The sequence below is a fragment of the Dermacentor andersoni genome, chromosome 2 (genome assembly GCF_023375885.2).
Source record: "Dermacentor andersoni chromosome 2, qqDerAnde1_hic_scaffold, whole genome shotgun sequence".
Taxonomy (NCBI): Eukaryota; Metazoa; Arthropoda; class Arachnida; order Ixodida; family Ixodidae; genus Dermacentor; species Dermacentor andersoni.
The window spans coordinates 170,327,827-170,352,711 of NC_092815.1; the positions used below are offsets into that span (position 1 = coordinate 170,327,827).

The 24,885-nt window shown below is 44.8% G+C and overlaps 1 protein-coding gene across 2 annotated transcripts in view; it reads right to left on the reverse strand.

Annotated features, from left to right (window-relative positions):
- Positions 1–264: 264 nt before the first annotated feature.
- LOC126540457 (secernin-2) overlaps positions 265–24,885 on the reverse strand; it is a 127,456-nt gene continuing 102,835 nt past the window's right edge. The window contains exons 6-8 of one of the 2 annotated variants that reach the window (XM_050187274.3): positions 16,492–16,589; positions 15,798–15,959; positions 265–6,112 (exon numbers count right to left, since the gene is read on the reverse strand). In XM_050187274.3, the coding sequence (XP_050043231.2) occupies positions 5,870–6,112; positions 15,798–15,959; positions 16,492–16,589 (503 nt within the window). In that variant the 3' untranslated portion in view covers positions 265–5,869. Of the gene's footprint in view, positions 6,113–15,797; positions 15,960–16,491; positions 16,590–24,611; positions 24,710–24,885 lie in introns of both variants that reach the window. The other variant, XM_050187275.3, reaches the window with a different exon arrangement.

Sequence of the window (24,885 nt, forward strand, 5' to 3'; positions counted from 1 at the left end):
TGCTATATGGACCCATTACCGCGTAAGGCTCCTGCCGTATATGCTTCTTTCAAACGAAGGACGCGGGTCAGTTCCCCGAAGAGGGCCTTAAACACCCTCCCTCCTTAACTAGTGTTGAAGCTAGCAAAGCATAAAGGGAAAGGAAATTAACTCCCCCTTGCAATAAAATCTGCGGGGGCGCTCACACATGAAATCGGATGACCACGCATAGGTGTCATACCTCATGAACCTCCGCTGCTGTTTAAGATATTCAAGGCACAAGGCTCAAGCTGCCATTCTTTATTGACACTCATTCTTTCAAACGAAGCATGGTCAAATAAGGCAAACTTAGCCATGCACTAAACTCAAAAGGAAGACAAGTGCAAGTGCTATTGCAAAGCAAATTACTGCAGATATCAAAGTACCAAACTGTGGAGAACACTGTTGGCCACAACAAAATTTGTAAACAAATAACAATCAGAACAGAAAGGAGGAACAACTGGTGCCAAAAATAACCTGTACCTTGAAAATAACAATAGGAACTTCACCGAAAGGTTTACATGAATATACGTTGGCCACAAATGTCTCAGTTACCCAACGCATGCCTTACTTAACAAGGATGCCATCTCTGCAGTCATTCAGTATGCTGCAGCATGTACACACAAATACACTTGAGCTTTTCACAGTAAAGATTACAACAGACAAAATCCAGTCAATGTGAGCTTGAGCTTATGCACTCTGGCAACAAAGCTACCAAAGCAACAAGATAACAGCAATCCTCCAGATTGTATATTTAAGCTTCAGCGTGCACTCAAGCCCATAGCACATTTTTGATGACATGAATAAGGTAAACAAAAGTACACATCGTGCCACAGAAACTTTGGAAACACGGGTTGCTGCACCCTGGCAGCTATAAGGACTGCTTCAGCTTATACAGTTTACCGATGATAGGGTATGTAACTATTACACAACCCAAAGTGCACTCCTACGACACTCCAAGCTTTGTTTCAATGCTTATCGGTGCTGTTTAAATCAGTGTTTTCGTGAAAGAGTGTGCTAGCAAGAATTGTGGTCGCAGAAACAAAAGAAAAGGAGCCTAACAACACAGCTGAGCTCGGGATTCATTTATCTTTCCAAAACAAAGCACAATCTCCGCACAATAGCCGCTTTACACAGTGCCCAGATAGCTTTTGCTCACAGAGCCGTGGACTGTACGATTATAGCTTGAAGGCAAACACAAACAACAAAGTTGCACTTGAAGTCTCCCGCGCTCCTAATGACATCAGAAAGTGCTGATGTAGCAAAGCTGTAAACACCTGGCACATTGTGGCTAATAAACAAAACACTGTTCCTGCTGCCACAACCTTAGCAGGCATGAATGCATACTCCACATCCATGTCTGTTAGCTCAGTCTCCTAAAACCCCGTATAATGCTAGCCCATACACAGGAAGGCCATGAAGTCCCAAGCAAATCTCTACCAAAGTCATTGTATCCCCACTTGCATTTAAAAAGCCTGTGGTACAGAACAAAGGACTAGCAATTGGGGCTAAAGCACAGGAACGGGAGGATGGAGACCATAAGGGACGCCTCGAGGCCAACAGCATGAATGACAACAGTCGTGCAAGTAATGGCAAGAACTTATATTGACTTGCTTCTTCCCAAGTCGGCAACATCTTATCAGCCACTTCAACAACTCTGTCTGCAAACATTCAAATAGCATGTAGCAAGTGGCAAGAAACCAAACAAAAGCACAAGCAAATGAGGTTGCTAAAAGTAGCGAAAGAGGTCTGTAAGGAGGAATTGTCACCCTAAGGTGTACTAGAGGCAAATATTATGTTTATCTAAGTAGGTAAGACTAGCTTTCAAAAATTCCCAAAACATCATGCCTTGGACAGAGTGCCTGCAAGTGAGAAAATGACATAATTGCAAGGCAGGATTGATCCTACCATCGTGAAGATACAGAACCACCTCCAATGTGTAAGGTGTCCCATCTATAATTGGCAAACTGCAGCCACGCGTTGATAATAAAATAGTCATTAGATTGCAGTCCTACAGGGAATAAAGTGCAGATTGGTCGATATTGTTGAATTTCCTTACAGAACTCACTGGTGCTACCTCTTCACACTGCTTCATCAGTGCTTTTTATTGAAATGCAGGGTACTCTCGACTTAAAACAGGGAGCAATGCATGACATCCACAATCACCAGCATTTGAATTGTGGAATAATTGTGAAGCCTTTTCAGGGCAATTGCAATTCTGCAACTGAGTCATCCACAAAGTCTAATCTAACAATCTAGACTAATTCAATATTTGCCGTCAGCATTGCTTTAATGAAAGTACTGTGTAATGTCACTGTACACACAAAGAAAAGTTTTAGCGCAATGCAATGCCATTCTCACACCACATGCCCCACATCACAAACAAGACTTTATTTCAAAGCACTATAACAAGAGTTAATTTACCATGCTACTTGTCATCCTCGACCATGTTTACTTAAGCTGGCACATCTTTCTTTTGATCTGAGATGTACGTTAGCAAAACATTCGAGCAACGAAGGAACCCTTTTGCTTTTCTTGCAAGCGTTCGTGATTCTCACAACCTTAAGGAACGTTTTGAATAAGTGGCACCGAACTGTCACGCACAATCATACTGTCTACGGCTACAGTGAGCACCCATTAGTTATTAAACAGACAGGGTGTGTGAGCTGCTACAGTAAAAGCTCTGTGTTCTCAAGGAGAGAAGAGAAATGTCAAAAGTGAAATGACCACAGCGAAATGTTTCATGTGTCTCACACATATGCAAAAAGTGATTGCAAGCACACTTACTCCTCCTCTGTACCGCGGCATGGACACAAAAAGCTGCTAAACTAACATGTTCAGGATCAATTACCTCTGTGTTCTTTCACAACAAGTTTTACTCATACACGCCACAGTTCGCAATTTATAAACACACCTCTGCCTACCCGCAGGAAGTTCATCCATCGATGATTGAAGAAAAGAAAACGCTGACAGCACGAGTAAGAAGTCCTCACATACTCAAATTCTCAATTTGAGCTACCGCCTGTGTGGCTCTGCCCAGCATTCAAGAAAATGTTTTCCATTGTGAAGCAAGTTATCACTGGGTTTCACGAGAGGCCTTGGAATAGAACACAAACGTAACGACTTTACCTCATCGTCATGCTTCACAAAATGTGCTAGCAAACTGTATTGTGGTTACCAAATGGCACAACTCATATGAAGCAGTGCCAACTTATGTAAGCTAAGCAGAGTTTTTTTCTACATAGTGTAGCACTTTTTTAAAATTAGTTTCTTTACCAGCTATCTGTCACTATATGTGAATAATAGCAGAGCAGGTCAGCAACAAGAGCACAGCCAGCAGAGGCCCTAGAAAAAGTAACAGATACTTTTATGGTGTGCCCATCATGGAAGCAATGACCAAACATATGTCTAAAGGAACTCTGTAATAGTAAAAGAAAAGAAAAAAAATGAAAAAAAGGCCTACAATAGCTCTGAGCTGATGCTTAATTACATTGCAGATTCACCATGCACCTTGTCTCTTGTACCTCATAAAAAGATAAACCATCTCTATCTTAGACTATTTCCATGTCACATGCCATACATACATTCAAGTGTCGTTACCTTGTAGCACATATCATAGTGCTCGTCTTAACAACAATCTCTCGCAGCATTACACAAGGCAGACAGTCAGTCAAATCTTGCCTCATGCTGTATGTATCAAACCTTCAACTATGTGCAAGGCTGGTCATCACAGGACATCACAGAAGCATAAGTTCTGTAGCATACACATGCAAAGCTCCAAGAAAACATGTTCTGAATGTGGAAGCATTCTGGGTCACCTTTAGACAAGTGCATGCAAGCCACATATGAAGCCAAAACAGGAAGCGCCGAAGACCTGCCGCAAAAATTGGCACACACCTTTTAATCAAGTCGATGAGGATAGCTATAGGGGCTTGTTGGTACAGCATATCTTATTTCAATGTAGTGCAAGCTGAACTAGGACAACAGAAAGGCACATCTGACACACACAGATGCATAACTGGCAGGCTACGAGAACACAGTGACAAAGTAAGCAACTTGGCCACTGACGGCTTTCTTGCCATCTACTGCCAGAGATGCAAATGCAAACCTAGATTTAAAGAAACAGTCATCATGAGTAGAAGCAGGTGTGAGACGACGCACTTGATAATAGAAGCTAGACACATCAACATTCAGCAACGCATGCATCAGTAAACCTTCCATTTCATTATCCTCAAAAGAGCTGAATTATCTTTGTTCGCGCTGAACATGTACATGTCTGTGAATATGTGAGTAAAAAAACTGCTTACATGTGGTTCCCAGTTTATTTTTTGTTCATTTTTACCGAAATATTTTACGTGTTGTATGACGTTTCGAGGGTGTATATATAACGATGAGAAAAGGAAATAAATCTGTTGTTAAAAGTTAGTGCTGTGTGTGTCAGATGTGCCTTTCTGTTGTCCTTGTTCAGCTTGCGCTACAACGAAATAAGATTTTAATCAAGAGATAATCAATACAGCTCTCTATCTGAACCAACCAAAGAAAATACAATACACTAAAAAATAAAAGATCCCCACAAGGGCACAAGAAATAACTACACATGCACAGCTTTATTGAAATCAAACTTCTCTATAATCATTTTACATTTGTTACAGTTCCTTTGAAAGCTACCTTCAAGATATGCTTTTTGACAAGCGTTCAGAGCAGCTTACAATTTAACAGTAGATTAAAATAACCAACTTTTTACTTATGAGTTGCAGGTGACTAAAGTGTTGAGCACACTATCATAAATCAATAATTACACTGCAAATTTAGCATGCTGTTGGATCGTCTTGCCCACTCGTCCACCACACCAACTGATTTGAGCAGAGCACAGCAAATGATAGTCGGCAAAGTCCTGAATGTTAAGGTGTGCTACTTAATCTTCACATCCAAGAATGTTTTGAGGATCGTGCCAATTATATTGACACTGGAATCCTCACTTGGCTACATTAAAATGCAAAGCAACAAGAAACCACGAATAATGCTCAAAACACTGAGCATAATGTCAAGAGATTGAATGTAGAAAGCATTTGGTCATCTGTTTATGTTCATGTGGCCTTACAATATGCATGTTGCATATTACTAGTACTTCAATCAGAGCATCATTCTCAAAATATACGAAGCCCAAACCGTGAGTGTCGCATAACACACCTAAAAGAAACGCCCTTGATTGTATGTTACGAGTAGTACACCAAAAAGCAATCTATCACAGCATACAGAAACAGCCTATTGCACACTAGAATCTTTGTTTCTAAATAAAAAAGAAAATGACTTAGAAACAGGAAGCATTACAATACATCAACGAGTCGCCATTACCACTGTCTTAAGACAAAGAAACTCAGCAAAGATAACAGCTGCTCACGTCTGTGCAACACCCACCAACCCAACTGAGTGAATGAACGTGTGACAAAACAAGCACACCTCGATCCTTCAAGAAAAGGCCTGCACGTATGTGCTTCGTGGTCAACACAAGCAGGCACCCCAGCTACTCATTGCAAGCAGATAAGGCAGCATTATGTCTAACTATTGCCACACTGAGTTAACAGGCATTAATAGTAATTGTTATAATGAACCAGTGGCAAAAAAAGAAGTGTATAGCTTCATCAAAGCTCACCAAAAGAAAAGCACTCCCACAACCTGTATACAGTTCAGTGCACACAGAGTGCCCCGAGTTGAGAAACGGTGGCAGTGGAATGGCAAAGAAAAGGGAGCAACAAAACGCATGCACGGCGAGTGAGCAAGTCTCCTTGACTCATCCAACAACACATAAGGCGGTGCATGCAAGTGCCACACAAGCAAGGGGGAACGCCGTCTACTTGTAGAACTTGATCTCGCTATCAACGACATCCTTGAAGAGCTCCTGCAGCTCCTGCGTACTCCCGGGATTGTCCAGGTAGCTGTCCACCTCTCGGATGCACTTGGCCTCCAGCTCAGTCATGAGCGCGTGCAGTTCTTTGCCCGACGCACTGCCTGTCTGCATCGCCTGCAGGGCCTGCTCGTGGTGCCGATACAGGGTGTGACGACGGTCGACGGTGAACTCGAAGCGTGGCTTGGTCTGCGCACATAGCGGAAAGAGAAGCAGAAAGAACTTGGGGAAAGTGGTGCAAGAGATGCAACTTGGTTTTGGGACCTTCAGCCATCCTAACTGAAAGGCTCTACTGGTAGCCCTATGCTTAAAGAGCTGTGCTGTTTACTACAAGGGAATCTCAATAAACAGTTCTTCTGTCAGCTCGTCCTGTCTATGTGTCCGTTTCTTTGTAATTTTTGAAATCTAACTATTTAGGACTTCGTCCGCATGCAGTGTCTCAAGCAATGGTAATGGCACCAAAAGTTAATACAAGCTCGCATTTTCTATTCTAGGCAAAGGCAGTTTGCTTTTTAGCGTTGGATAGAACACATGCCTTACAGTCCAGTGCCTTTGAGGGTCCTAGCACAGAAGTTTTCAAAGAGCCAGGAAAGAACAAAATCCTGTCACTTCTTGGTTTCCTTTCTGTTAAAATATATATAAAGCAACAAAGCTAAAACGGAACACACCAATCATCTGGTCAGCCAATTCTAATATTCCCCCCTACACCATAATACACCGAAAATGCAGGGTGCACCAACCGACAATAACTTCTGGTCATTGCTAGGAAAATTTTAAATGAGTTTTGTTAATAGTATGGCGCAAGATCTCAGTGGCTTAATATGCTTCAATACTGTGGGTAAAGGTGACAATCATATATCTTAATATAGTTTTATTGACATGTAAAATGTTAGGTTGTGCTTCTGCTTACAGTGCTTTCTATGACGTTTCATGCGATGCTAAGTTACTGAAGGAAAATAAATGAAACGAGCAGAGATATAAGGTTAAATGGGACCGCATTTACTCTGCAGAAGATATGGCCAGTACAACCAGTACGGCCGAACCTTAGGTTAGCCCCACTACATCGTCTCTCTTGTCTTGTTGGAGATCGTCGTCTTTGTCCCTCTAGTGGCAATGTGACATAAACCCCAGTGGCGAAAGCGCTGACCCGGCACCTCCTAGATGGCGGCTGCATGATATGGCTTGAAACAACCCACATGGACGACATCAGTTGACGTGGACAACGGGGAAGCATCGGCTGGAGCTACTTCATAAGTCACATCACTGAGCTGTCAGACGACACGGTAAGGGCCATAGTACCGGGATGACAGTTCTTCTGATAGGCCCACACGCCGTGAAGAAAGTCCAAAAGAGGACAAGGTTGCCGGCAGAGAACTGGACATTACGATGACGGTTGTCATAAAGAGACTTCTGTCTTGCCTGTGACTCAGAAAGGCAATGGTAGGCAATCTGACGTGCCTGGATGGCTGTAGCTATAGTGTCGTGAGCATACTCAGACAGGGACTCGAGAGCAGTTGGCAGGAGCGTGCCGAAAGGCAATGTCGGGTCATGACCAAAGAGGAGATAGAAGGGAGAGTAGAGAGTGGTGTCGTGACGTGACGAGTTGTATGCGAACGTCACAAACAGAAGCGCGGCACCCCAGTAATGATGATCAGAGGAGACATACATCGAGAGCATATCTGTAAGTGTACGGTTCAGACGTTCAGTGAGGCCATTCGTTTGAAGGTGGTAGTCTGTCGTGAACTCGTGTTTCGTGGCACAAGAACGAAGTCGATCTTCAATAACCCGAGATAAAAAGTAGCGGCCCCTATCTGTGAGAAGCTGGCAAAGAGCTCCGTGAAGTAAGATGACGTCTTGGAGCAGGAAGTCTGCGAAATCGGTAGCACAACTGGTCTGGATGGCTCGTGTGACGGCATAGGGGGTTGAATAATCCGTTGCAATGGTGATGTACTTATTTCCAGCTTTGGAGGTAAGGAAAGGGCCCAACAAGTCGACGCCAACATGATAAAACGGTTCGCTGGGTATATCAATTGGCTGGAGGGTTCCAGCCGGAAGCAAAGCAGGCTTACGACGTTGGCATGGTTCGCAAGTAGTGGCATAACGTCGCACGGTACGGTAGAGTCCAGGCCAGAAAAATTGTCGCCGGACACAGTCGTAGGTCCTGGAAACACCCAGATGGCCAGCGGTGGGGACATTATGGAGTTGCGCAAGTACATTTGCCCGGAGATGATAAGGAACGACTATCAGCAGTTCATGCTCTTCTGTGCACATATTTCGGCGGTATAAGATGCCATCCAAAACGAGGAACAAGCTAAGCGAGGGGTTTGACAGGTCAGAACGGAGGCGGCTGATGAGGTCGCGCAAGGACGTATTACATGCTTGCTCCTCGCCGATGTGATGTAAGGCGAAGTGTGTGAATATTCCAGCAGTTGCATCACTGGAGTCAGGAGCGTCGACGGTGTGCCGAGATAAACAATCGGCATCTTGGTGTAGCCTACCGGACTTGTGCACTACTGTGTTGGTGAATTCTTGAAGACGTAGTGCCTAGCAACCTAGACGACCCGTTGGATCTTTAAGTGTCGAAAGCCAACAGAGAGCGTGATGGTCCGTGGCAACAGTGAAACATCGACCGTATAAGTAGGGCTGGAATTTGCTCACTGCTCATACAAGTGCGAGGCACTCACGCTCTGTAATGGGAGTAATTTTGCGTAGCGTGTGAAAGCAGGCAACTTGCATACGCAATAACTTTGTCATGCCCACATTGACATTGAGCTAAAACCGTGCCAATTCCATAGCCACTAGAATCTGTATGGACCTCTGTTGGGGCAGATGGGTTGATGTGAGCAAGAATTGGCGGAGTAGTGAGCAGGGTGATAAGGCGTTGGAAGGCAGCAGCTTGGTCAGGACCCCATGAAAAGGGCGTGCCTTTCTTCAGAAGTTCAGTCAGAGGCTGAGCAATGCATGTGAAATTTTGGACAAATTGACGGAAATAAGAGCATAAGCCTACAAAGCTGCGGACGTCTTTGGCACAGGTCAGCACAAGAAAATCGAGAACAACACGAACTTGTGTGGGAACGGGGCACACGCCAGTTGAGTCGACGAGATGACCGAGGATAATAATTTCGCAGTGACCAAAGTGGCACTTCGAAGAATTTAACTGTAGCCCAGCAGCACGGTAGATGAAAAGAATAGACGGAAGGCATTCAAGGTGTGTCACGAAGGTTGGCGAGAGCACGATGACATCGTCGAGATAACAAAGGCATATAGACCACTTAAAGCTGTGCAAGAGCGTGTCCATCATGCGCTTGAAGGTGGCTGGAGCGTTGCACAAGCCGAATGGCATGACTTAAAACTGACAAAGGCCATCTAGTGTAGCAAATGTGGTCTTCTCACGGTCCATGTCATCGACGGCAATCTGCCAGTAACCGAAGTGCAGGTCTATCGATGAAAAATATGTCGCGCCGTGTAGGCAATCCAATGTGTCGTCTATGCGTGGCAGTGTATAGACATCCTTCTTTGTTATCTTGTTTAGATGGCAGTAATCTATGCAGAATCTCCAGGTGTTGTCCTTCTTTTTTGCCAAGACAACAGAAGAGCCCACAGGCTCGACAATGGTTCAATAATGCCCTCGGTACGCATCTTATCAACCTCCTGTTGTATTACTCGGCGCTCGGCGTGTGACACGCGATAAGGCCGTCTGTGAATAAGTGGTGCATCGCCGGTATGTATGCAATGCTGAACAAGGGAGGTTTGTCCCAAAAGCCGACCGTCAAGGTAAAAAATGTCGGAATAAGATGTGAGCAGATGATGAACATCGTCGGTTTGTGCAAGGGTAAGGTCCAGGGCTATCATCTTGGTAATGTTGTCGTGCGCTGGAGGCGACGTGGCGGAATGAGAATTGCAGGCAGTGGAAGAGTTGGATGAAGACAGAAGAGGTGAGAGGGAAGAAAGGTCGTACACCTGCGACAGTGACAGTGTGGAGAGAAAGATCCCTTTGGGTGGTGTCTGAAGGCAGAATCCAAAATTCAGAAGGTAATTTCAGCGGAAGGTAAGTTTTGTTAGCCGATACGGTCACTACGGTGTGAGGAAACGACACGCCGTGCGAAAGTAAGGCGCTGACACAGGGAGTGACAACATAGTCACCATCCGAAACACACGGGTTGGGCACAGCATTGATACAGGTCAGTGCCTACAGAGATAGATGAACAAAGTCGGCGCAACAGAGCTGAATCAGTACGGCGTCGGTACGGTCGGTAACATCAGGGAAATCAAGTTTGACTGCACCAGCCGAGCAGTCAATTATAGCTGAGTGGGCAGATAAAAAATCAAGGCCAAGGATCACGTTGTGAGGGCAATCATCAAGTAGATGAAACAATACAGATGTGTGGTGATCGGTGACGCTGACACGAGCGGCACACATTCTCAGCACAGCAGGAGTTCCCCCACCAGTGACTCGTACGACGCAGGACTCAGCAGGAGTGAGCACTTTCTTGAGACGCTTCCGGAGATCAGCGCTCATGACCGAGGTGTGTGCGCCGGTGTCAATCAGGGCAGTGACAGGCAGGGCATCAACTTCCACGGCGATTAGGTTCTGATCTGTCGGCAAGGTAAGGAGAGGATTTGCAGGTCGAGAGTCCAATGCAACATCACCTCTGAGAGCTGCATCTGTCAGTTTCCCAGGGATGAGAGTACAGAAGGGTGAGGCAATGAAAAATGAAGGGGCAGGGGCGAGCGGGACCAACGATCGTACAACAACGGCGAACGGCTCGGGCGTCTGATGGATGCAGAAGGGCGGCGGTCATGGAATGTCGGGTCATTTGGAGCATGAAATGGCTCGCGCTGGTTGTCATTGTGGCGGTGGTAGAATGTGAAGCATGAGAACAAGGGCTGATAATAACGGTAATAGCGAGAAATGTGCCCCACGCCGCTACAATGGAAGCGTATGGGCTTGTCGTTTGGTGTTCGCCATTGGGCTGGATCTCGATAGCATCGAAACGTTGGTGGAGGTTGATGAAGAGGGGCAGGACTAACCGGAGGGCGTTATGGAGCACACGGGTGGAATTCATGCGTTGGCCAGTTCTTCGAGGTCAACTGCGTGGATGAGGGAGATTGTCGATTGCATATCCCCAGAAGGGCGCACGAAAGAAGATGGTGATGCAGCCTCAATTTCGCGCTGCACAATTCAGACAATGCTATCTGGAGTGGATGATTGAAGGGCTGAATGAGTGTCTTTGCATTACGACGTAGCGGTGGTGTTGGGAAGCCGCACAAACTGTCCGGCAATATGATGGCTCTTCGCGTCTTTGAAACGTCTGCACTCACGGATAATTTCATCTACCATCGAGCAGTCTTTAAAAACGAGCAAGTTAAACGCATCATCGGCGATGCCTTTCAGAATGTGCCTCACTTTGTCAGCCTCGGGCATACTGGCATCGAAGCGGCGGCAAAGAGCTAGGACATCAAGGATGTACGCAATGTACGACTCGGTAGCTGTCTGAGCCCGACAGGATAGGACTTCCGCAGTGGCGCACTTGCGACCAGCGAGGTTACCGAAGCGGTCGCGAAGTTTTTGCTTCAATACGTCCCAGATGGTCAACTCTTTTCACGTGTGTCATACGAGAGCGTGGTCCCTGGAGGTAGAAGATAAAATTTTCGAGCATCACTGTCGGGTTCCATCAGTTGTGTGCAGCGACGCGTTCATATATGCCAAGCCATTCTTCGATGTCGACTTTGTCGGTGTCATTACCAGAGAAGGTGCCGGGGTCGCGCGAATGGGTCAAGACAACTGACGGTTGTGGTGTCATGGATGCTGATGGCCAGGGTGCGCCAGGTGCTGATGCCATGCTTAACCCAGCGGCCTGGTCGTCTGTCAGAATGGTAGGACGGCCGAGGACAAGCCCGCTGCAGAGTTTCGTCTTGTGCAATAACCAACACCTCCACCAAAATGAAACGGGCAGAGATATAAAGTTAAATGGGACCGTGTTTACTCTGCAGAAGATATGGCCGGTACAACCAGTATGGCCGAACCTTAGGTTAGCCCCACTACATCGTCTCTTTTGTCTTGTTGGTGATCGTCGTCTTTGTGGCACTGTGACGATATGATAATGAACTTTTCTTTCTGTATGCCACTGCTGTAAACTGCACAAAAAAAAGGAGCCCTTTGTGGAGCGATTTTATCATTTTACCCCTGATTGTCTAGCTGGCTCAGTATAATGTCAGTTCAGCACCGAGAGAGACAAACAACAACCAAAGCTTATTTCCTCCTTTCAATGTAGCCTTTTGACATGTTATCGCAACATAGCTTTCTGGTGTGTGATCCCCATTTGCATGAGTGCGGCACATTAGATTTATGACTCGAAGCATCCCCATGTTCACCTAAACATAGCTTATGTAGTAAAATCAGGTTCTTCTCTCTTCTCGAAGGTACAGGTGTCACTTCCCCATTAGGGTGTCCGAGACGCACGGCTAGAGATGGTCTAGGTAAATAAAGAGTGCTGTTGCCAAGGGTAGCGGTGATGAGTTCGCTGGAGGCTTTGGATGCAAAGAAGCAGACGCAGGTGAAGCTCTATGACACTGTATATATAAGGAGTTTTTACAAGGAATAGCATATATAGAAATGAATTGTATACGTACTGAAAGTTGGGGGAGTTGGTTGCTATTTATTATGAATCTGCAGTGCGCCCAACAAACAAGACACAAGGCAAAGATTGTGTGTCCCCTTTGCCTTGTGTCTCGTTTGTTGTGCACAATGGAGTTGATAATGAACATATATAGATGCAATGAGGAACTGGAGCACCTATAGGGTAACCCTCTATTGGCAGAGACGACAGTGCATAGCACCTCAGGTTTACTCCAGAACGACTGGCCGGGGCAGCAGGGCCCTGTTTTCTATGCCTCGGTGCCCCACCTTGAACGTTTATAGTTTAATCACTGCTGAGTGGTTTTTAGAAGGGACCACCAGCACACCAATCATCGAACCTGTATGAGGATCATCATGCAAATGGTTCACCAGCTATTAAACCATTGAGCCTCGTCTACGTGCACTTTCTTGTACCACAGTTCAAAGTGCGTACTCTTCTCCTCAAATAAGCATGTAAAAATGCAACAGTGGAGAGGGCCACAAACACAGCAATCATACGTTGTCCAAAAGGTCATAGGAACATTATGATTTGGTTCGGGGAATAGGTTGATAGTCAGAGAGACGTCCGAGGGCAGCAAGGAAGAAACAGCCTCGCTATTGTCGTCGTATGCCCAATGCTTTGAGTTCTTGTAATTGTCCTTTTTGTCTTTGAATATATGTTTGTGTGTCCTACCTGTTGCCGTTGCTTCCTTGCTGCCCCCACAGCCATCTCTGACTCCTACCACTAAAGCTTGCTCCCCAAACCAAATCATAACAGTGGTGTCCACGACGGAGACTTTCTCTCCGGGTGAATAAGAATGTCCGAGCAATGCAGTCAGAGACTGCAGCTGAGTGCAGCATGGAAATGGAAATTGTGATGCTCATTGAGGCCGGTGAGAAGCTTGGCTTGAATGGTGTGGAGCTAAAAGCATGGGCAGAAGTGGAAGCAAAGAAAGCGCTTGCGGACAGAGCACAAGAGCGTGCTTTGGAATGCACAGTGATTGATGCCCGATGCAGAGCCTCTTAGGCAGCAGCGTGGATTCTCAAGCTAAACCTCATTACCTTGAAACAATGAAGTGCGTTTGAGAGAAATGCACGTGAGCAGATAAGTTTCTGAGGCTCAAATGACAGGTCCGGGATTGGGGCACGATGTGGAGTGCGAATTGCAGGTGCATGACATGCAAATTGTTCTTGCAAATTTAATGTAGGAGCAGAGCAAGAAAGGAGTGTTGGCTTGGTCAGGCATCGACGTTCGGGAGGCCAACAGCAGTCAGAGGGACCCGGTCGAGTGCCAAAGCTTGAGGAGATTGCTAAATAACACATCTTCCGCTCCTGTCGCCCAGCAGGCACACAGGAGTCCATGAGAGCGTGCCTGTCGTCTCCTCCTTGAGCAAGCCTTGGAGTGAAGCAGCCACGTCGACTAGTTGCTAGTTGTACCAAGCACAATATGCTAGTATGAATGCTTTACAAGGATGCTTTGCTAGTGTCCTCATATGCCCAATGCTTTGTGTTACTATAACTGTCCTTCTTTTCCTCAAATATATGTTTATCTGCTGCGCCTGTCACCGTTTCTTCCTTGCTGCCCTCGGAGACATCTGTGACTGTCACCATTAAGCCTGCTCCACAAACCAAATCATAACAACAGCATAAAGCAAGAGAGCCCAAACAATGTGGGTGCAATAAAACACTAACAAGCAAGAAGCACTTTTAAATTGAGGCAGCAGGACGAAAGATCTGCTGTGTCGCCATGTCTCAAATTTATACACAGGCAAGACCTTCGGAACATCCGCCAGTGTAGTAATTGCTGGTCATACGTCCCCGAAGGCTGTGGGCGGACCACCTCCAGCAAGCATGCATCCTGTTTCTGAATGGGGAGTAAACACTCCTCTGGTGGCCTACATCTGCTCGGTGCCGAACCCATCGGCTCCCCTTAGTCTTCAAAGGGGTGGAGTTCCCACGACAGTCAAAACAGCCACGGTGGGCGCAGCAAGCAATGGCTGTTGCTGACAATGACAGTGCTCAACATCATTGCTCAATGAGTGAGCAATGACATTTCTCGCCTGCGTCGGAGCCAGAGGTAGGCAGAAACATCTCAGCTTTTGCCGTCAAAATGACCGTATGAAACATGGGCCTAGTGCACTACCGATTGTCACCCTTCTGTAGGAAGGCTTTGTTCCCTAACAGGCACGAACAGCCCCACATCCTGGGCCTGTTAGGGAACAAAGCGCAATCGTACCAGCAATCGGGTTCGCCCCACTTGATCCTTCATGAAAGCACTTCGGAATCGTGCGTCGCAGATGCCTAAGGTTGTAAACGCAGCATGGGTTGCTGGCTATGATCGCAGCTCTTCAGGGCATGTAAAATAGGTCAGCGTCGTGAGCTGCACAACTGTCTCATCTCGGTACCATACACTACGTTAGGGACATGCCACTGCAAGCCAATTATCCGGATGTGTTTATAAATCCTCAAGAACATACTGCCAGCCATCCCTCTACCCATTTTTTACAGCCACTCCATTTGGCTGGACTGCCAATTGTGAAAAGAAGGAAGAAAAATGTGGATCTCAAGCCAAAATTAAAGAATTAGATCACGCTTCTGTTGCAGCAGGCTTGCACTCATCACAATCATTACATGCACTGCATCTAATTCTGTTTCAGCTCTACATGCTCTCGCATAGATGCAGTGCTGATGGCTCTTGCACAAATAATAACAAGGATTTTTTGGGACACCCGCCACATATCACAAGAGCTTAGTTTCAAGGCAGTACTGCTTTCACTTTCAACTTGATTGAGTTGCACATTCTCTCAGTTTAACACACTGCACCATATATATATTTTTTTTCCTTTTATTTACAGTGAATAGTTTTTACAGAAGTGCCCATGGGAGATGGTGCAATTCTGTTTCAACAGCTGAATTATATTTGAAGAAGTAGACACTACCCACACAACCATTTGCAATGATCAATTGGCTAACAAACTCTCACAGATTAATTTCGTAATTATTCATATTATGGCATATAAAGCACTATTGCAATTGCAGAACTGATGTCAGTTAATTTAGTAGAAATCCTGTGATTAGCAATAGTTTCAAGATATCCATCACCAATATGTGTTAAAAAATGCGCTTGTGTACTAGTTGACCTTTTTCTGCAGTGCCTGCAAAAGCCAAGCCATAGTCAGGAGAGTAATGACATTTTGAGTGGGCGACAAGAGCACAAAGCAGCTATCACAGCAAAAGGAAACTACCGGACTGTACCTTCGCTGGGTCGTGCTCGAACACAGGAGAGACGATGTGGCGTGAAGGAACCACTTGATCACAAAAAATGAAGGGCTTGAACACTGAGTGTGCCGGGTCAGGTGTGCCCGTGAACCAGTGGCAGCACAGCCTCTTGCTCGAAGCAGCAGAGAGAACAGACACCTGCGAAAGGTGTCAGGCAACACAAGTACAGCATGCTGCACTTTGCCTGGCAAGCAATGGCTGCCCAAGTTGTTGAGTACAGTTATTGGTAAACTCTTCAGGGCATTCTCCTGTGCACTCCTCAAAACGGCTAACAAAAGATGCACTTGACAGATTACAGAGATAGTACCCACTGCTAAAATTTTTTTAAAGAAGGCTGCAATGCTTTAGCCTCAACGCAAACAATTAATATTAGCTACCGTTAAATTGCAAGTGCACAAGCATCAAAATGTGTTCGACAAACTTCCCATACGATGGCGCCAGCCTGCTTGGATTTGCGAAGTCCACACATACTACAGTACACATGCTTGGGAAAGGAAAGTGGCAATAACTTGAATGCTCCACAAACTTGTTCCCCAAACTTGTTCCACGAGACAGAAACTCAAGATAATATCCCCATGGATGGCAAAAGGATGCCTGGTTAGCTCAGATGTACACAAAATTCACGAAATTTCAACAAGGGTGCCAGTGTATAGTCAGTGGTTTTATTTACCTGACTGGCAGCAGTTGGTCGCTTGTGCTCGGTGCCCCGACAGATCTCACTATCCTTATCCCTCAGCACGGTGGTCATTGAGCTCACATCAAAGTCACCTGCCAACAAGAGACAGCAACAGGCAGGCAGGCGACAGAATTTGTGGCACCCTTAGAATGGATCACAGTGGTCAACGCAGAGAGCTCTCTTTGGATATCTCTCTGAATCGAGAAATTCTAATTCCACTGGCCTATATGGACTGGGTTTGTGTCTTTCACTGGTCATTTTGGAACAATTAACGTAACAGTGGAGCACTTGTTCACCCCTCTGCTATCGGGCCATGAATTTGGGCAGAAATGCATGGCGAGTAGCGTAGCTATCACCTGCTTAGGGGATGAGTTTGTCTAGATTTAGCGCTTCGTAAAAGAGTACTAATAATAACAATAATGCCACGCTGTGCTTTTTCACAGAATGGCTGCCTCTCGCGCTGTTGTGGGGCTCAATTGGTATTCCAAGAAACTGCGATACAGAAACCACCCCGGTGCCATAACGATCACAAGAATGTAGACTCGGAGGCAATTGAATCACATTTCCAAAACAGGTTGCACATCGCAACTTGTGCTATGATTTGCTGCAGAGCAGATTTTTAAGGCAAAGTTTTCCTTGTCTCCCTTCCGAGGTTTGGTGTTCGTTGTCATTTCCTTGCTGCATATTTTGGGGGCACTACACATAAACTTGGGTCACTGGAAATCTGCCCAAACAGATAACTTCAGCGCTCGGTATACATGCTACTAGGTATATGCCACTTTGACACAAGGCATGTGTATTTAAATATGTCTTGATTTTCTGTGGGTGCACACTTCTAATCAACATTCTTCCCAGATATGTAGCACCGTGGCTTCATATCAGGTCTGCCAGCCTGGTGATGTGATATTTCACTCCTAGGATAGTTGAAAACTGCTTTTTACTCTCATGCACCGAAGGCAACATTCAAGGTCTCTTGCTGTCTTCCCAAGGTAATGCGAGTATTTTTGCAGCATAGATGAAGGAGGCAAAACCAACACTGTGCATAGAGCCATGCAACAACCGTACAGAATATTTCCAAGAGAGAGGGAGAGAGAGAGAGAGATCTTAAGTGAGCTGGAATGCAATGCGAAAGCCTTGTCACTTTAGATAAAGGAAACTGAGATGGCATGAAAAGAAGAACAGCTTTTTTTTATGCAACAATAATAATTTTAAGAAACGAAAAACGAAGTTTAGTTGCATGTCCAATGACAAAAAGCATCTCCAATTTCGGACTACTGTAGGGTAAGTAAGGCAGCTGGGCCTTGATGGCTCAGACTGCATTGACATTTCTGTCTCTAAGCCCTAGGAAATCAGTGATCTGAACTGTCAGTGCATATCAAGCAATGTCTTTGCTGCTAATCACATGGTGGCATACTAATGTTGGCGATCACTGAAGACAATCTAATACACGCCACAAAATGAATGTCAACACGCTGCGGCACCCCTGCAAACTTGCAGCGTGTGGTTGTGTAAGGAGTCCTCATATATTTGGGACACTCTCAAAAATCTCGTGTTATATAATTGATAAAAAGGTTTACACATGCATTTCAGTCATGGAAGACTCCCCAGGCAAACAAGTCAACTGAACCAGAATGTGGGAGCAACGAGTAACATTCTGAACAACAGTGAACAGACGGAACGTGAGATATGGCGAGAGTTAACACAGTGGAAACATGCACGCCCTAAAAATGGGCACGAGCATGTCAGTTGATGAACAGATGTGTTGCACATACATTATTGCATGATGCAATAGCATTTACAGTGTCGGGTACCTTCAGCATTGCATCGCAAGCTACTCAAAAGAAACTTTTTTAAGATCATTCATGGGGAGAGTGGACAACTTGCGCAGATGCTGCCATGCAGCCGGTCAAGATTTTCCTGCCTAGTGCTCCAAGAAATATTATTAGCAGAAACTATGGTGCACGCCTTCGCAAGCATTGCAAAACAAAGTTCACTGAACTGAGAAACAGTGGAAGACTTATTTGTTGAGTATGGAAGTCTGCTCTGCTGTAGCAAGCTGCATTAAGATTTTAACCCAAAAGCCTTTGCTGATGCTTCACAATTACATTTCAAACACTGTAATCACATCAAGCAAGCCCTCCAGTTCTCGTAGCAAATGCCCAGCGCTGAATGCCAGACAATTTGCCGTTATTTCACATAGTATTTAAGAAAGAGCAATTGTGCCAAAAGCATGCATAACCTACGTGATAGCTTGATACATCAAACTTAATTTGTTGAGCTCCACTTCTTCAGCCACACTTCGCAAGCAACGCTTAAGTAATTTCACCAGTAGGTAAAGTTTAAGAGCAATGTTCAAACTATAAAAATGAAAAGAAAAAGAAGTAGTGGCATGCACTTGCGGGTGTATGTAATTTTTGTGATGCACCCCTGAATCCTAGGCTATGTGCTGAGGGTGTGTATTCTGTACTTCCCCCTTCGTAGTCCAAAAACTTTCTTATCACATTATACGGCAACTTAAAATCAAAGCACAAACCAAACCCAAGCGGTGACAACACAGTTAAGAAACAGGAGAGCAAGTTTGCAACAGCAATGCAGCCTTCTTTTCGTTACTGCACAGCAGCCATGCTTTCTGATTGGGTTTCAATGTTTGTATTTCTTTTTTCTTTCTTTCTTTCTTCTTCGCCTTCTTTTTATTTTATTTTTATAAATGTCCATGGCTACAGCAGCTGTTGGCATAGAGATATGTATATCAAAGGCTATGAACCGATGACAGAGGCTCAACATAAAAACCAAGCTACTACTTCACCATGACTGCCATTAGGCGCTGTATGAAACCAATCCGGCAAGCAGATTAGGTTTAACAGGTGGACATTGGTCAATGTGACTAGAAAGCCATGGTTAAAAAGCTAGCGCATGATGAAAACATAAAAGACAGTTTGAACTAATATGCTATATTTTAGCGCGACAGCGTTGAAGGGACAGACAACTGCTCAGAACATGAATCGAGATAACCCTGCCGATGGAATGATTCCCTATCAAATTGGCTAAAATGAGCCGTTTCTCCCGTTAAACGTGGATTTATACTTTTAATTCATCACCGAAAGTTGCGAAAAATGACTTTCAGTGCCCCATGGGGCAATGACATGAAGCTGCATGAGAGGTCCACCACATGACCTACTACTAGTGTACACGGTTTCTGGTCTTTCTATTAGTATTCAGATGCAGTATACTTTTTATTATTATAAGTTTTTCCTGACTAACACTGTACAGATAAACCTTCATATATAGTGAGCAGAAAAGTGGCACTGCTTTCATCTTCGTTTTTGATGAGTTGGCTTGGCTTGTCTATCGACAGAACAATGACGACGGGGACCAGCCAGCCATGACATAGGTGTGTACATACTTGGGGAAAAAACGCGCTACAAATATAAATGTCTGTACAACAACGTGAACTTATTGCACCAGCTTTTTATCTTCAAAAGTGGTTGAAAAGGTCAAAATGTAAGTGGTTAACCACAGTTACTCCTATGAAGGCAGAACGATGGGTGGCTTTCACAATTTGCGAGGCAGGCTATTGACATCACTTCTCAGCGTTACTGGAGGAAGGACTCTTACTTTTTCAGAGGCTGCTCAATCGAAAAATTCTGCTTACTAAATATCCACGTGCTTTTGGAAATAACTGCTGCTGGTGTAAATACTACCAAGGGTGGGCTTTGAGTTGCACCATAAAATACTAGGTACTTGAAAATTGCTTTTCAGTCCCTTTAACAGCCTCGTGTCACAGAAAATCTGGTGTCTGCATCCCACGTCAACCATCGTTTCGGCAAAAATTATTTCTGACGGCGCATACACAAGTACGCAGGCCCTCCATGTAGCACAAGGAAGTTACTGAACTAACTTAATTTCTCAAGGTGAAATATGTAAAAAAAATCATAAAGCACGACTTACGCACAACCTACAGACAACGATGGCATTGCATCGTGATTTGAATGTATGAGAAAACATAATTCTGTTACACAGAAATTCAAGACACCAACTCCTTTTCCAGCATTTCTACCATTCATGGAACGGCCATGGCCTCCGAGATTTGCAAGCACCGGTGCGCGCAAATGTCAAAGGCCATAAAGTGTCGCGCCCGGTTTTTCGCGACACCTCCAGATGGCGCTCATCTCCGCCACATCATGGCCCACGCGAGAGGCCATGTTTCTACCAGAAAGCTCACCTTCGTGCATGCCGTTCACTACCAGCATTTCCCGGTAAACATTATGGTTGCATAAGCTGCAGTTCCCAGGAAGTGTCAGAAGCAGTCAGGGATCTTTGAATGCTATAGCATGTTACTCTTCAGGGAAAAGCTTAAGCATCCTGCAAATTTTTCCCTGAGCACTTGGAAGCAATTTTTTCTTATTGCTACCAACTCTCAACTTGACTGCATAAACTAAAAGCAATCCTGGCTCTCACATTTCTCCCACCCCACTCTAATGATACCTCATCATATTATCTTCAGGGGCACTCGTAGGGTCATTTATAAAAATGAAATCGCAATAAACTATCGAATGTACTACTGTGCCAAGAGCACACAGTCATGAAGTATGGATGCGTGCGATCTAAACAGTTTTTCTTGGCTCTCCAATCCTTAAGCAGAAAAATGCCATGAACTGCTGGGATGTTACTAATTAAAATCCTGCTTTCTGCAAAGCTAAAAGCTTTTGTGAGGATAACACAACCCTTTTCATTAGTATTTCAATCTCACCAAATGCCATTCTTACATTAAAATGCTCAAGACTGCTAACACATCATCACATCATTGCCAACAGTACTGAGTATCGCGGGGCACTTTCTGGTGACATAGGACCACTGATTTGAGTGCAATGGTAAAACTACTGTTCATCACAGAAGGAAGAGATAGGAAGGCTGTTACACATCTCTGAACTTTTCACAACAATGCATCAGCATTACTGGCAACTACTAGCCCATTGCTGCATCATATTTACTACCTTACTATACAGGCAAATAAGCAAAAGCACACTGCTGCACTAATATCAACGATAATGGGAAAGACTGGCTGGTATCTGTGGGATAACATTTACGCTCTGGCAATGTCTTCACGGGAGAACTTCTTCAAGCTACAGTATAAAGGCCAAGCTAAGGAACCGAAGCATACATGGCACCTGTGTTGAAAATAGTAGTCCTACAATTCCATTTGCATTTTCTGATAAAGAAAATACAACTGTTTTATTTACTATGATGTGCCATATTTGAATAGAAACGACCACATTCATGAGTCAGCACAGACTTATTTAATTTCTTTAGTTTGCTCTTATAAGTTTTGGGGGCACACAAGCTTTCAATGGGAGAGGTCCCCCAATATTTTGCATGCCTTGCAGCATTCGTGCCTTGTCCCCTACAGATTAAGCTCTGTATGCGCCTGCCTGCGTTGTAAGAAGCATACATGGCATGCCAATAAACTGAACATTTTAAAATTTTGTTCAGGAAACTTCTTTTGAAGATGTGTTGGAAATAGTTTTAAAGGTAGCACCTGTGGTAACCAATGATAACCAATTTGTGGTAAAAGAATTCAGTGCATTGATTGACACTACACACAGAGAGTTGCACAAGCTGGTCCTATATACATGCATCTGTGTGTAGTGTTATTTCTTGCAGTAAATTTTTTTACCAAAAAACGCACTACCTAGCCCAACGAGATGCTCAGGCGTAAACACACCAAGTTTCAGCCAGAAAGCCTCATTCAACCAGTCTTGAAAGCATGTCTGTGATTAGCCCAAGTTTTGGCAAGTCACGATGCACCTGACCACATGCAGTTGGAGTTGCTTGATTATATGCACAACAAACAGCACTATTGCACCACCAGCAAATGTTAGGTTCAATTTGATAAGCAACAAGCTTTGTACAGAGCACAATCTTGGGCTAGTTAAGGTATGGCTTTTAAAAAAGGTAGCACAAGCAAAGGCAACGACAACAGAAATATCAGATGGGCGTGCTAATGACCAAACAAGGGAACATAGACTTTCAATGACGAATAGGATTTATGGTAAATTTGACTGGTTCCTACTACACTCCAGCTCGAATTACAGTAATGCGGAGTTTTCCCAATATTGGAGCCAGAGAGAGCCTGCCCGAGCTGAACATTCTGCTGCTCTCGGAGCAGTCAGAGTAATCACAAGATCGAGATTCTGTCGGATCTCAGTTGCATTCCTAGCTCGAAGCTGAGAGCACCTCCTTGCACTCCCAAGTTTGGGTATGGCGCTATGAATGAACCAGTTGAATGTGCTCCAGGCACTGAATTTCGACAAGCTGAATGTGAACAGCACAGCGAGAGCACTCTAGAGCACTTGCAAGTGACCAGTCAAATGCACCATTAGCATTGTTTGCCTGTTTCCTGTGGCGCACACAGCCGCGCAATCCATTTCGGGTACACCCACGTCCTTCGGCAAAGCCATGGCATTACTGCCTACAAGTTGATGGAAGCATTCTTCATAAAGAGAAAAGGTGCAGATTGTGCGAGCGTCTCAATGATTTTGATGCAAAGCAGTGAGCTCGACCTTTTAGATGTGGGGCTTTATGTCTGCTATTATGTCACAGGCCAATGGTAGCGCTTCCCCTTTTTGTCACTAAGTTGCGTGTTCAACGGATCTTGCGTGTGTGCATGGGGCTTTCACCTTCTTGCAAAAAAATGTCACTCACAAACTAGTGCCTGTTCCGTCTGGGTTTCTCTTTGTCTGTTTGCACTACACTACATATTCAATACTATCTTTGCTTTGCGTATGTACAGGTGATTTTCTGACACGTCTTCAATATTGAGAAAAGCACAGACCAAGCTGTGCTCACTTCTGAAAACCCCTTTCCATCTGTGTTCCCAGCGTATTCTTCGGAATGGTACAGCACAAGGTTTTCTTTTCATTGCTTTCACAAGTTTACAGGTAAGTACACCTGATTTCTTATATGGAAACTGCTCAAATGGCATAGTGGCCGAGGGCATGCACTTGGCTTCACACACTTTCTTTCTCTGCCAAACAGCTGTGCAAATGCCTGCAAAGAAAACTGCTACCAGCTCTCCATAGACCTAATAAATGTGGCAGTCAAATGACTTGATGGAAGCATTTGAAATGAAAGCAATGTAATTAATGTGAATGCTCATCGTAATTAGTGACATCGGCTAATTATGGCCCACACTGTTTGCTGCAATTGATGCCGACACGCTATCCATTGAGTCTTGCATTACCGATGTCCTCAACAATGTCAAGGAAGCAAGCAGGGAGCAATCTTCATTACAGTCAGGGAAGCAATCTTGCATTACAGCTTAAGGGAGCACAGCAAACATTGTTCTCAATAGGGATCCTCTGACACTGCAGAAGATCCATACTGAGAACAGTGTCCTGTGCTCTGGTCTCCCGCAGGAAAGCAAGGGTCACAATGAAGCTGTCTTCGATCACTACAAAGCTAGGTATGTAGCGATCAGAAAACAGCTTTACCTAGACAAATCATAGAGAGGGATGTGGCCAGCGAGGCTTATTGGTTCCTCAATGCTCTTTGCATCAAGTTGGAGTCATCATCCTTGCCATGATCTCAAGCCTGGCCTGCCACATCGCATAGTTAAAGGGTCGTAGACTAAGGCTATGAGGCACAATACTTTTTAATTAGGAAAGCCATTTATCTTTGAACCAACCTAAATCACTCATTCGGCATAGCCAATGAAAATTTGTGCGGCAAAAGCGTACACTAAATAGGCCAGCCACAAGCTAAAGCTTCCTCTTAACCAACACAGGTTTCGCTGGTTAAAGGAAGGTCACTATGCTAGCTCGTCCACGTTGCCACATTGCTCGTATCTGTAGATAAGTTTGACGTGAATCCACTTTCTGTCACATAAACTGAGGTGCACAAGAGAAGAAACCAAGCCACACCTGACTCCACCTGTGCCAGTAGAATTTTCCACAGAGGCACATCTTGCCCGGTACTACAATGCTAAAAACTGTGCATAACCATAGGCAGAAAGTTCTGACACGTATTTACATCGCTTTCATTATGCCAGCTTCCAGTGAGGTTTGCTTGAATGGCACCCAGACGCAAAAAGTAGGCTGCAAAGGTGCGGTATGTACCTGGCTGCCTGTGGACACAAAGGAGCCGGAGGACATGCAAATGCCGCTACACTTGTCCCTGAGCACCCTCATCATTTCCTGCTCTCCAATGCCTTCTTCTACGAACAAGAAAAGAAAGAAGAAAACAAACAGAAAGGATGCCTCCATTACTCAAGTATACTGGACATGTCTGTCACCGAAGATAATGTGACCCATCTTATGCAATGCAAACAAGTTCACATGTTTGCGGTGGTAAGTATGGAGTGGGTTAAATTATGCATATACACAAGAAGTG